Consider the following 13,159-nt stretch of genomic DNA (forward strand, 5'->3'; position numbering starts at 1 on the left):
TGTATTTAAAATGTATGTTATTTTTCCTTTTATAGATCAGAATATGGCTTCACATCCCAGCTGTTATGCAGCATATTATACCCTTCAGGACCTACGTTATAAGGTGTGTACATATATAAAGCAATTACTTTTTCTTTCATAAACCAATATGTGATAACTTGTAGAAGGTGGGATGACCGCTGGGACACTCCTGGTCTCCAGATTGGGGCTCTGAAATGTCCTCTTGGCATTAATTGGCCTCTGCAAGTGATCGAACACTCAATTAATTTTCTATGGGATTACCTAAAATACCATAGTACTGTGCTTAGATCACCACCTATCTGCAGGGTTTCACCTAAATGATAGCATGCACTTGTTGGGTACAACACATTTTTCTGCTTTTGTGGGAGCCATGGGCACCACTAACAGGCTTAAAGCTAAAGCTTTCATTTGTTTTTCGGGTACTAAATCATGAACCTGCCTTTTATGTAGACTATCAATTGCTTTACAAGCTCTTTAAAGCACCACTCCAATATTTTTTTTTTTCCATTGTAACAATGCAGTGGTGCAACTAATCCAGGTTCCCTGCCCCTAGTAATATTCTTACCAGTTGCCGTCTGTGTTATCGGGGCAGCTCTGTTCAGCCTCCTGGAGTTTGTGACCTGCCGGATCTCTCCAGTGTTGGCCGAGCTGGATGTCACTTTTCAATATTAGTCTTTTAGAGCCAGATTGAGGCTTCCCTAGACTAACAATGATAGCTTTTTTGACTTCTGGTCAGACAGAGGTTTGTGGTTACCAGATGGTGGTGTGGAACCACAGCAGCATGGGGAAGAACTGGAGTTAGCAGCTTGCAAGTATAATGCTAGCGTCAGGTACCTTAGATTAGTTGCACCACCCCAGCACTGAAATGGAAAAAAAAAAAATGCTGGAGTGGTGCTTTTGCTCCATAATTCAACATTTTGACATGACCTTTTTTTTTTTTTTTTTTAAAGGCTGTTCTATTGAAATAAGTTATTTGTTTGCTACACTGGCAGAACAGGGAGCTTTTATCCCTTGCTAGGATGGAGTGGCAATGTGCATATGTGACCTGCGCTCGTTTCAAACCCTATGGGGCTGCCAAGCTTTGCGCTCCGCTGCTTCCTGCAGCTCCATAGGGAATGAATGGGGCAGTGCTGGCCTGCCATGCCATCTTTTTACGAAACAATCACTGACCTCATGGAGACCAGTCAAAAAAAACACTGTGGCAGCCGGCAAAGGCGCTCAATCATTGAAATCCTAGGTGCATTGCTCCCTGGGAAATACGAATATGCAAATAAAGTCTGTGGAGCCTCATTTAAGAGTCTCAAACACGGGACTAGCCAGATCTTCCTCCAGGGAAGGACCCAGCCAAGGAGTGGCTCCTTTCGGAAACCACCATTACCACCATATTAAGTGGCCCTTTAAGTCAATATCTAGCTCTTTATGAGTTTACAAATATGGCAAGGTTAATATCAAGGCCAGGTATCCATCCACAGACAGCTGTTTCGGGGTATTGCCCTTCATCAGTGTGGAGTAGGATTCTGGCTAGTTGGGAGCAATGCCTAGTAGACCAACATCACGAAGCAATCACTGACCTCAGGGAGACCAGTCAAAGAAAAGCCTTTGCCGGCTGCCGCAGTGTTTTCTTTGACTGGTCTCCCTGAGGTCAGGGATTTTGTAGAATATTCAATAAAAGCTGTAACAAGGCAGTTAAAGCACCCTATTTATATTCTCAAGGCTCTGGCTTTCTGCGTTTCATGCAGCACTTACCTTGCTAAATAGCAGCACCCGTGGGACACTGTACTTCTGATAGTCCCCAAGGTGAATACAGATCTATACTGTGTCCACCAGTATATGTGTGCGCTCAGCCAGGCTGCACCTAGTTTTGCTGTAAATGAAATGTAGGAATGTAGATCTCTGAACATGCCTTTGTGGTGATACTGTTTTCTGTTCTGTTCTCCCAGGTATTTGTGTAAACTGTCTGACCAGGATCTACGGCAAAGTGCAGCCCGCAACATGGCTGACCTAATGTGGAGCACGGTGAAGGAGCCCCTGGACACCGCTTTGTGCTTTGATAAAGAAAGCCTTGACTTGGCATTCAAATATTTTATGTCACCCACACTAACAATGAGACTTGCGGGGCTGAGTCAGATAACGGTAAGTGCGCCGTCTTCTCCATCGAAACCTTTGTCGTGCCAGGTTTGCTCTTATACTGGTTGTAATGAATTTATATCCTGGCTTTCTTTTCTAGCAAAATACGTTTTCTCGTTCGCCTTATTGGGGGACACAGAGACCATGGGTGTATGCTGCTGCCACTAGGAGGCTGACACTATGCACAAAAAAAGGTTAGCTCCTCCTCCGCAGTATACACCCCACCAACCGGCAGGAATTTCCTCAGTTTAGCTTAGTGTCAGTAGGAGGTGGACACGGGTCTTTCATTAGACCCTTATCTACCTCGGTGTGCGTCGTTCCTTTTCAGGGTCCCGGAGGGATACAGAGTGAATAGTCACACCTGTAGTCCCACAAGAGACTGAGTACGGCGTGTACTGCCACCCCGTATCCTCATAGCTCTCCACAGCAGGACCAGGAGCTTTGCACAGGTGCGTGCCAGCTATACGGATGGTCCTTACCCCCCCGCCTCCCACCCACTCGCCTACCAGAGCCTGTCGGTCGGACGAGGCGCGGACACTGGGAAAATAGACTCAGACAGCGTTGTATTTACAAGGTATCTTTATTGAAGACACCACTGGAGGATTCTTCGGAGCGGCACAGGGCAGTCCCGCAGGGTCCTCAGCTGCCTGCGCCTCCCGGCAGCCGCCGCACTTTCTATTGCGCCACATGCCAGGCTGCGGCGCGGGCCTTGTTCCCCCCCCCCCCGCCGCCCTCATTCTTATGCGGGCTTATCCTGAGGGCTTTTTTCGGGCGGCGGTTTCTTCTAGGGTGGCCGTTTCTTCTTGGGTGGCCGTGGCAGCGCTGCAGGACTTCCGCGCTGCCCTGCGCTGATAGGAGGCCGCCGATACTAATTTAGTCCCCGGCTTCATTTTGGGCCTACTCGGCCGTCGCGGCCACGCCCCCGCCCTCTGTTATAGGCGGGCTGCTCTCCCGCCCGTTCTAGGACCACCCACCCTCCTAGTCTGTAGCTGGGCAGCGGGCGGTCTTCTCTCCAGGTCAGGCGGCTAGCTCCGTCCTTCTTCTTCTCTCCTGAACCGCGCGTTCCTTTTACCTCAGGCTGCCGCCATCTTTGCAGCCTGTCAGCCGGACGCCTTTGAAGACACCGGGCAGCGGAAAGGGGTTCCTCGTTATCCTCTACTGCGGCCATGCATCTCAGACGAGCTGGGCACATCGCCTTTCGGGCCACCAAAACTGTGAGTAGCTCTGCAACTGCAGACTGACACCCTCCTCTGCCTTCCGGCATCTCCTCGGGGTTCTTTCTCCCGGAACGTGCCCGTCCGCCAGCACAGAGAACTTTCCCACTCCCCTCGGTTTAGACTGCAGTAATCCCATTCAGCCCGATGCCGTCCAGGAACCATCTATTGCGCCACGTGAGTGTGAACCCCCCCATTCCTGGCTAGGCCTCTTCTCTATCACAATCAGTGGCGGACCTGACCAGGGTGTCTCAGTCCCTAGTGGCCGTTCTTGATAAGTTGCCCCTGGACACTTCTGCAAGGTCCAGCAGGTCGCAAGGGGTTCCATCTGAGCCAGCCAGCAGAAGCCGCAAAAGACCCAGGCAGGATCTCCGGCCGGAATCCTCTCCTGGCCTGGTCTCTCCACATTGTCCTTCCCAGCAGTCGCCTTCTCGTGCCTCCTCACCCGAGTCAGGTGAAGCGTTCTCGGATGCGTCATCCGAAGAGATTTTAGAGCTGGATTCGGACCAGGACGCGAACATGAAGGTTTCAGTACAGAACCTCATTGCTGCGATTAACCACACCTTCGAAATACAGACTCCCCTGCGAAACGCTCGGATCAGGAGGTTTCGTTCAGCCGGGCAGTAACACCTTCCAGAGTCTTCACCTCCCACTCTGAGTTTGGCAAGATCCTTACCAGGGAGAGAGAAAATCCGACCAGACACTTTCAAAGAGGGAAGTGTCTCGGCGTGCTCTATCCATTTTCAAAAGAGCTCACCGACAACTGGTCGGCTTCCCCCTCTGTAGACGCTCCCGTGTCCAGACTATCTTAACAACACGGTCCTTCCGATTTCAGGTGTGGCGTCGCTAAAGGATTCTAATGGCAGAATTATAGAATCCCTAGCAAAGTCAGTATTCGAAGCGGCTGCGGCGGCGCTAAGCCCAGCCTTTGCTTCATCTTGGGTAGCAAAGGCCATAGCTACTTGGGCGGAGGATCTCCGCAAGGGCATCCTAGATAAAGCCCAACCGGAGCAATCGGCCGAACTGGCTAACCAGATCTCCCATGCAGGGGATTATCTGCTCTCTGCCTCCTTGGATGCCGCGTCTTGCGCGGCTCAGGTGTCCAGCAACGTGATGACAATCCGGCGTACAATTTGGCTCAAGGCTTGGCAGGCGGATTTGTCTTCAAAAAGTCCCTTACCAATCTGCCTTTTCAGGGAGCACGTCTCTTTGCATCCCAGCTGGACCAGATTATTAGGGACACCACTGGAGGCACAAGTTCCCTCCTCCCTCAGTCCAAGCCTTGTAGGCCTCCGCTAAGGCGTCGGTTTCGGCCCTTTCGGTCTACCAACAGAGGCCGCAGGCACGCCAGGATAGAAAGAAGGTCTCCTTCAGACCCACTCCCTCCTGGCGATCTCACTCATCCCAGGGCAGATCCTCCAGGTCCAGATCTGGTCGGTCCACATCAGCATGACTATCAAGGAAGTCCCGAGGGTCCTTCCCAACTGGGCGGTCGACTCCTTTTCTACAGAGACGTCTGGCTTGCCTCAGTAGAGGACGCTTGGGTCAGGGAAGTTGTATCCCCAGGATACAAGATAGTTTGTTTCTCATCCCCGGGATCGTTTCTTCGAGTCCTTCCAAAAGACCCTGCCTTAGTCCGGGTTTCTTCGCATCCATCACCTCTCTCCTCAGTTCCGGGGTGATTTTGCCCGCTCCCGAATCAGAACGTTTCACAGGGTTTTATTCAAACCTGTTTGTAGTGTGGAAAAAAGATGGTGCAGTTCGTCCCATCCTGGATCTCAAGTTACTGAACAACAGGGTCCGATTGCGTCATTTCAGGATGTAGTCTCTTCGGTCGGTAATCGCTTCCATGGAGGCGCAGGAGTTCATGTGTTCAATAGACATTCAAGATGCCTATCTACATGTTCCCATCTTTCCCGGGCATCAGAGATTCCTGCGTTTTGTGATTCACCAGGACCACTACCAGTTCGTTGCACTGCCGTTTCGGTCTCGCCACCGCACCCAGAGTTTTTACAAAGATCATGGTGGCGTTGATGGCCTTGTTGAGGATGAGAGGTCTCGTTCTTTTTCCGTACCTCAATGACATTCTGATCAAAGCCCCGTCTTTTCACCAGGCTCGCCAAAATCTTACCATCGTCCTCTACACCCTGTCCAATTTTGGGTGGCTCGTCAAGAAGTCCTGCCTGTTTCCGACACAACGCCTGGTGTTTCTGGGCCTATTGTTCGACACTCGTCGATCGACGGTTTTTCTCCCAGAGGAGAAGATAGTTTCTCTGCAGCGAGATGTACGATCGCTGCAGACCACATGACTTCCATCTCTCTGGACAACCATGAAAGTTCTAGGAAGGATGGTGGCGTTGACAGAAGCGATTCCCTTTGCTCAATTTCACTCCAGACCCCTCCAACAAGCCATCCTGTCTCGGTGGAACAGGTCTGTTCTTTCCCTGGATCGTCCAATTCGCCTTTCATACCAGGTCAGGCAGTCCCTCATTTGGTGGCGGACGTCACCTCTCATTGCCCTAGGACGGTCATTCCTTCTCATTCACTGGCAGATTGTGACAACGGATGCCAGCCTCCTCGGCTGGGGGGGGGCAATATTTCGCAATCACACTGTTTAGGGTCGGTGGTCGACTAGACAGCTCTGCCGATCAACGTCGTCGAGATACGGGCGATCTATCTGTCTCTCGTTCACTGGGAGAGACTTCTCAGGGGTCTGCCAATCCGTATTCAGACAGACTGCCACAGCGGTGGCAGATATCAACCACCAGGGGGGGGACACGGAGTGCCTCAGCCCTAGCGGAAGTGTCCAAAATTCTTCACTCGGCAGAGGTTTCAGTTCCACCAATATCCGCGGTGCACATTCCCGGCATGGACAACTGGGCCGCCGGTTTACTCAGCCGCGGGGGTCCCGCGGCGGGAGAGTGGTCCTTGCATCCGGATGTATTTCATCAGCTTTGCCGTCGTTCGGGAACTCCGGACGTTGACCTGCTGGCGTCTCGCCTCAACAGGAAAGTCCCACAGTTTGTATCCAGGGCTCGAGATCCTCTCGCCAGGAAGAAGAAAATCAAAGCAGAAGGAAGTCCAGTCATCCTCATCGCCCCGAAATGGCCCAGAAGGTCTTGGTTCGCAGACATCGTCAACCTTCTCGCGGTCTCCTCCTGGAAGGTTCCAGACAGGGCAGATGTGCAGTCTCAGGGCCCGATTTGCCACCTCAATTCTCGGCCGCTCAATTTGACGGCGTGGCTATTGAGACCAAGGTTTTGAAACGATCAGGTTATTCATACCATGATCTGGGCCAGAAAGCCTATTTCACTTGGTGTGAGGCCAATAACATTCCGCCCATGTCATTTTCTCCCCCTTCTGTCCTGGCGTCTCTTCAGGCAGGCCTTGATGCGGGCTTTGCCCTCAGCTCTTTAAAAGGTCAAGTCTCAGCGCTATCCATTTCTTTCCAGAAGACATTGGCCTCCCGTCCCAGGTCAAGACCTTCCTTCAGGGAGTGGCTCATGCGGCTCCTCCTACCGTGCGCCCGTACATCCATTGGATCTTAATCTGGTTCTCGAGGTTCTGCAAGGTCCTCCCTTTGAACCTCTCAGGGAAGTTTCCCTATCCTTTCATGGAAAGTAGCCTTCCTAGTAGCCGTCACCTCCATCCGGCGCGTGTCGGAATTGGCGGCCATTTCTTGTCGTTCCCCTTTCTTGGTGCTCCACCAGGACAAGGTAGTTCTACGGACTCCGCCTTCTTTCCTTCCTAAGGTGGTGTCCACTTTCCACCTGGATGAGGATATTGTTCTCCCGTCCTCTTGTCCGGGTCCAACTCACCCTCGGGAGCGCTCCTTGAACAAGCTGGACTTGGTCAGGGCAAAGAAGGTCTACCTAGCTAGAACGACTCGTTTGAGGAAGTCAGACTCTTTTCATCATTCCAGATGGGGCGCGGAAAGGTCAGCCAGCCTCCAAAGCTACTATTGCTCGCTGGATCAGGTCGGCAATTTTGGAGGCCTACCGGATCAAGCATCGAGTGGCCCCTCAGGGAATTAGAGCTCACTCTACCCGGGCAGTGGGTGCCTCCTGGACGGTGCGCCACAGAGCTTCCGCGCTGCAACTTTGCAAAGCTGCAACCTGGTCAGCTGTTCACACGTTTGTGACATTCTAGAAGGTCCACACCTACACTTCGGCGGAGGCCAGCCTAGGTAGACGGATCCTGCAGGCAGCGGTGGTGAGTCCACTGGCCTGATGGAAGTTTGTTTCCCACCCCAGAGACTGCTTTGGGATGTCCCATGGTCTCTGTGTCCCCCAATAAGGCGAACGAGAAAACAACAGGATTTTTGGTTTGCTTACCGTAAAATCTGTTTCTCGGAGCCTTCATTGGGGGACACAGCACCCTCCCATGTTCTACAACTCCTGTTCTTATGTTGTTGGTTATGTACAGTTGAGTTGTCTGTTCTGTTTCAATCTATTCTGTTACTTCTCCTACTGCTTTCTCACTAACTGAGGAAATTCCTGCCGGTTGGTGGGGTGTATACTGCGGAGGAGGAGCTAACCTTTTTTTGGGCATAGTGTCAGCCTCCTAGTGGCAGAAGCATACACCCATGGTCTGTGTCCCCCAATGAAGGCTCCGAGAAACAGATTTTACGGTAAGCAACCCAAAAATCCTGTTTTCAAATCTTAAAAAGCTTTTGTCAAATTAAATGTGCCGTGTCAATAATTGCATTTACAACTTTTGTCCGAGACTTCTTAGAATTATAAGATTTGTTGACTTTAAAGGGGATATCTGGGAACTAGCTTATTTTTTTTTCCTGTGGGTCCAAGAACTTGCAGACTGGTAGTTTCTAACTGAAAGCCAGTTCTGCCGGTGACTTTGCTGGCTCAGAGCAGTTACTGATGGCCCTGCTAGAATTTCTCCTGCTTCCAGTGTCTTATCTTGCGCCCTCCTATATGTCGATCTGTCTTTTGAATGGTAATTGCTAGATATATACTATGTGGCCGTATAATGATTTAATGCAACACCAAAAGTGTACATTTATTTATATCTATAGGGTTATGTCCACGTTGTGATGTACTATTAGGGTCGGTCTAGTTACAGATAGATAGATATAGTAAATAAGATTTGTCATACAAGAAATAAAAATGGTGATAGTACCGTGTATGAAATAATTTAGGTGACATTGGATATTTTGTCATACAAATCTGGTCTGATTCTGCATTATACCATTTGGAGTTTTTAGGGGGGTCTGCTATGCTTCCCATGTTGCGTGGGTTGTCCTATAATGTACTACTGAGCACTGTTTTTGTCTGGTAGTCGCATACTAGTGGTTTTTTCCACCCTTGTTTTCTTTGGTGTTGCATTGCAACCTATTGTGATACAGAGCCACAAATATTTTTAATCATGTTGGTATTATCTGGTGCCGATCGCACGCTACCTGCTTACCGTACACTTCAAGTTTTCTCCAACTTGTTAGTGATTTGGCAGTTTTTTTTTTTTTTACTGCAAAGTTGCTCCTTTAAAATCGACTTTTCCGAGTGTTGATGTTGCGAGATACATGTCGTAGTGACCGCTGAACAGTGGATTTAAAGAATTGCCAATGCGGATAGAGCCTTAGGTTTCTCTGGTGTTTGACTTTAGCTTTTTACTTTTCTGTTCCCTAGAATCAGCTGCATACATTTAATGACGTCTGCAATAATGAGTCCTTGGTTTCTGACACAGAGACGTAAGTGTTTTGGTGATTTCATCCCTGTTTACCATATATGCTCTCCTAATTTCTAATTAGCAGTATTAAGTCTTATTTATGCCCATACGTTGCTTATTTGGGGAGTTTAACGTATGTGGTTTTTAGAATTAACACCTTAACGATCAGCATTTGGTTTTGCAGAACTTATTTATTTTTTTGTCAAAGTGGCCATGTGAGGGCTTTTGTTTTTGCGGAACGAGTTGTACTTTTGAATGACACCATTGATTTTACCATGTTGGGTACTCGAAAATGGGGGAAAAAAATTCAAGTGCGGTGAAATTGCAAAAAAAAGTGCAATCCCACAATTTTTTTTTTTTTTCCCCACCATGTTCAGTAAATGCTAAAACTAAGCTGACATTGATTATCCAGGTCATTACAAGTTTATTGACATCAAACATGTCTAGGTTCTTCTTTAAGTGGTAAAAAAAAATTCCAAAGTTTTGTTAAAAAAAAAAAAGAAAAAAAAATTGCGCCTTTTTCCGATACCCATAGCATCGCCATTTTTCGTGATCTCGGGTTGGGTGAGACCTTATTTTGTGCGTGCCGAGCTGATGTTTTTAATGATCCCATTTTGGTGCAGATACGATCTTTTTATCGCCTGTTACTGCATTTTAATTCAGTGTTGCGGTGACCAAAAAAAACCCCGTAATTCTGGCGTTTTTAATTTTTGTCTCATTACGCCGTTTAGCGATTGGGTTAGTTTTTTTTTATATTGATCGGGCAATTCTGAACGTGGCGATACCAAATTTGAACTTTTATATTTATTTTTTTATTATTTTAAAACTTTTTTTTTTTTCTTACTTTTGGCATGCTTCAATAGTCTCCATGGGAGACTAGAAGCTACTGTAACCCGATCGGCTCTGCTACATACAGGCGATTTTATCAGATCGCCTGTGTGTAGCAGAATTGCTGACTTGCTATGAGCACCGACAACCAGGAGTTGCTCATAGCAATCCGGCATTGACAACCATAGAGGTCTGCAGGAGACCTCTGGTTGTCATGCCGATCCATCGGTGACCCAGGGGGTCATCGATGGGCGGATTTCCAGCGCGATTTCCGGAAGCGCATGTTAAATGCCGCTGTCATTTTGACAGCGGCATGTGACGGGTTAATAGTCGTGGGTGGATAGCGATTCCACCGGCGGCTGTTCCGGGCATATGTCATCTGTTCAAAACAGCTGACATGTGCCGGGAAAAATGTGGAATCATCGCCGGAGCCCACTTCAAAGAGAGGGAGTCCGACATAGGCGTACTATTATGCCTGATGTCGGAAAGGGGTTAATGCACATTATGGTTTTATATTCTACTGATAAGCCATATTATTTAATGGACATTTCTTGACATTGCACTGGGAGGATTTCCGACTGGTCTATAAACATAGCCGTGGGCCTGTGAGGTTTCCTCTCTTCGATGCGGTCAGCCTTTCTGCCTCCCGTGCTACATATCCAGTGCCTCCAGCAAGGCCATATACTGTATCTTGCCTCTGTGTTTTTAGATTTCCTTATAAATACTGTTAAGTGTGTTTGACAAGATATCTAACAGAAATTTCTTCCAGGTCTATAGCCAAGGAGCTTGCAGACTGGCTCATCAGCAATAATGTGGTAGAACATATTTTTGGACCAAACTTACACATTGAGGTTAGTGTTATTTCTTCGTTCTTTTCTCTTTTTGTAAGCTCAGGGAATCCTGAATATGATGATGTTGAAAACTTTACTGAACAAAGGTTTCTTCATTTTTCAGATAATCAAGCAGTGCCAAGTTATTCTGAATTTTTTAGCAGCAGAAGGTCGTCTGAGCACACAGCACATAGATTGCATCTGGGCAGCAGCCCAGGTATGTGTCCTGTAGCGAGAGACTGTATTTTACGTGTGCCATTTTGTATTGAATATATAGGCACATGGCACTTGTTACAATATTTGTTACTTTTCGTCTTTTGCAGCTAAAACATTGTAGTCGCTACATCCATGATTTATTTCCATCATTAATTAAAAACTTGGATCCTGTGCCTCTAAGACATCTTTTGAATCTTGTTTCTGGCCTTCACCCGAGTGCACATACAGAGCAGGTAGGTGGCGTTTGTAGTGCTATTCTCAGTGTTTCAGACTATTTGGTCTTTTTAACTTGTGCTATAAATTAACCAAACTTTAAACATGTTTTTTCCAATTTAGCAGGCAGCACTTTAATTGCCTGCAGCTTGGTGGGAGTTTCCTGGTCGTGAGGCCTCCACCGTTTGCTCAGTTGACCTCCACACAGTTTCTGTCTTAGTGCGCACTCAAAGTGGAGTCTGGATCCAATAGAAGGCATGAAGGAGCGCATATGCTTTATATTGACTCCATACTCTGTGCTTTCTGGCAGTAACTGTGTGCTCCTGTCTGCGGAGCTGCGCACTGTTCGGGGTCTATTGAGTAATCGGTGGGGTCTATGGACACTGAAATGCACTAAAGTGCTGCCTACTAATTATGTACAAAAACATGTTCAAAGCTTATTTTAGTTTACTCTTTAACTCCCTTCGCGATACGTATCATTACGGCGTTGGTATGTTGAAACTGCTCAGGAGCTGAGCTCTTGCCACATGCTGCACAGTAGCCGGCGTCTGCACCTGAGCGCTGATTGTGGCTGCTATTTAAATATCAGTCAGTCTGACAGCAGCATTTAAATGGGAGGTGTGCTGATAATCTGGCAGCAATCTGCCTCCTGTAGTGCATTTTTAGAGCACCAATGGGTTACCACGGCAGCCAGAGACCTACTGATGGTTTCCATCGCTGCCTTCTTGGTACTTGTGGGTAGAGATAAGCAGATTTGTTCGGATTCTGTTCAGAATACAATCGACATCGAATATTGTTTTCACAATATTCGTCGAACACAGCCGAACGTCATTAGTCAATGGGAGTAGAAATTACCGAATATGTTTGGAACTGATCCTAAGACATGCATTCAGCATGAATAGTGTTCGAATATGGCTCGAATATGTCAAAATCAGATTCGGTGACAAAAACCGAACAAATTCACTCATCTCTACTTGTGGGTAGTTTGGATTCATAGGAGACTGTTTTTCACTATATACTTCCATACTATGGTATTGCTCTATATAGTATAAGTGATCAAACAATTACAGGTTCAAATCCTCTATAATGGGTGGGCAAACTATTTTTTCGAGGGGCCACATGAGGCCATGATCATTGTGGAGGGTTGAACCAATGAGCTGAAACTAATCATGCTCAGTATTAGCATTTATTTTTTATTCATATTGTATCACTTAATATTGAGCAGAATTAAGTATTCTGACATCCCCTATATACCATATGTGCCCCCATATATCCCATGTGTATACAGTATGATCCTCCACGTATCCTATATACATAGTGAGCCCCCACATAGCCCGTTTACAGTGTGAGCCCCCACATATTCTCTCTGTATAGTTAGTTCCCACATAGCCCCTCTATATGGTGTGAGCCCCCACATAGCCCCTGTTAACAGTGAGTCCCCACATAGCCTCTCTATTTAGTGTTAGTCCCTACATCGTCTCTATATACAGTTAGTCCCCACATAGCCTCTTTATATTCAGGGTGAGCCCTCACATAGCCTCCTGTATTCATTATTGGTGTAAAGCCAATAGCTGAGCCACTGTGATAAAGCTGCTGCATTTTAAGTTTTACACTGTGCGAATGTTAGAACTAGTAAATCTGATCCTACGTGTGTAATTTGCTTGTAACTGTTAGTTTTAATTTGTCAGGGTCTTGGATATTATACTATTATAATATAAATAATAAGGATTAGGCCAGACGGCATTCATGTCACGGCTGCGGAGAGCCTCCATGGCCAGGTGCCCCTGTGTTTCTCAAATTTCTCATTGCAGTTTTCATTTTTGCAGTGGGAACAGCTGTTTCACCCCTAAAATCCTGACGACCATAACCATAGACCTTTTCAGTTTTGCGGGTGAAACAGCTGTTTCCACTGCAAAACCAAGAAATTGTTTAATGGGCCATTTGAGCACCCCATTCGCATCTGGCCTTTGTGGTCTCAGTCGTGACTGTGGTCAGATTCGTTTTTACTGTTTGTTTGTTTTTTGGGTT

General features: G+C 47.4%; 1 protein-coding gene across 1 annotated transcript in view; it reads left to right on the forward strand.

Moving 5' to 3' along the window:
* LOC141079250 (ubiquitin carboxyl-terminal hydrolase 34) overlaps positions 1-13,159 on the forward strand; it is a 157,321-nt gene that overhangs the window by 18,839 nt on the left and 125,323 nt on the right. Inside the window, exons 3-8 of the mRNA XM_073565292.1 lie at positions 36-103; positions 1,962-2,154; positions 9,005-9,066; positions 10,642-10,723; positions 10,827-10,919; positions 11,026-11,151. Coding sequence (XP_073421393.1) covers positions 36-103; positions 1,962-2,154; positions 9,005-9,066; positions 10,642-10,723; positions 10,827-10,919; positions 11,026-11,151 — 624 coding nt within the window. The remainder of the gene's footprint in view (positions 1-35; positions 104-1,961; positions 2,155-9,004; positions 9,067-10,641; positions 10,724-10,826; positions 10,920-11,025; positions 11,152-13,159) is intronic.

This window comes from Dendrobates tinctorius, unplaced genomic scaffold (genome assembly GCF_039654945.1).
Source record: "Dendrobates tinctorius isolate UK_male_01 unplaced genomic scaffold, ASM3965494v1 ptg000638l, whole genome shotgun sequence".
NCBI classification, from domain to species: Eukaryota; Metazoa; Chordata; class Amphibia; order Anura; family Dendrobatidae; genus Dendrobates; species Dendrobates tinctorius.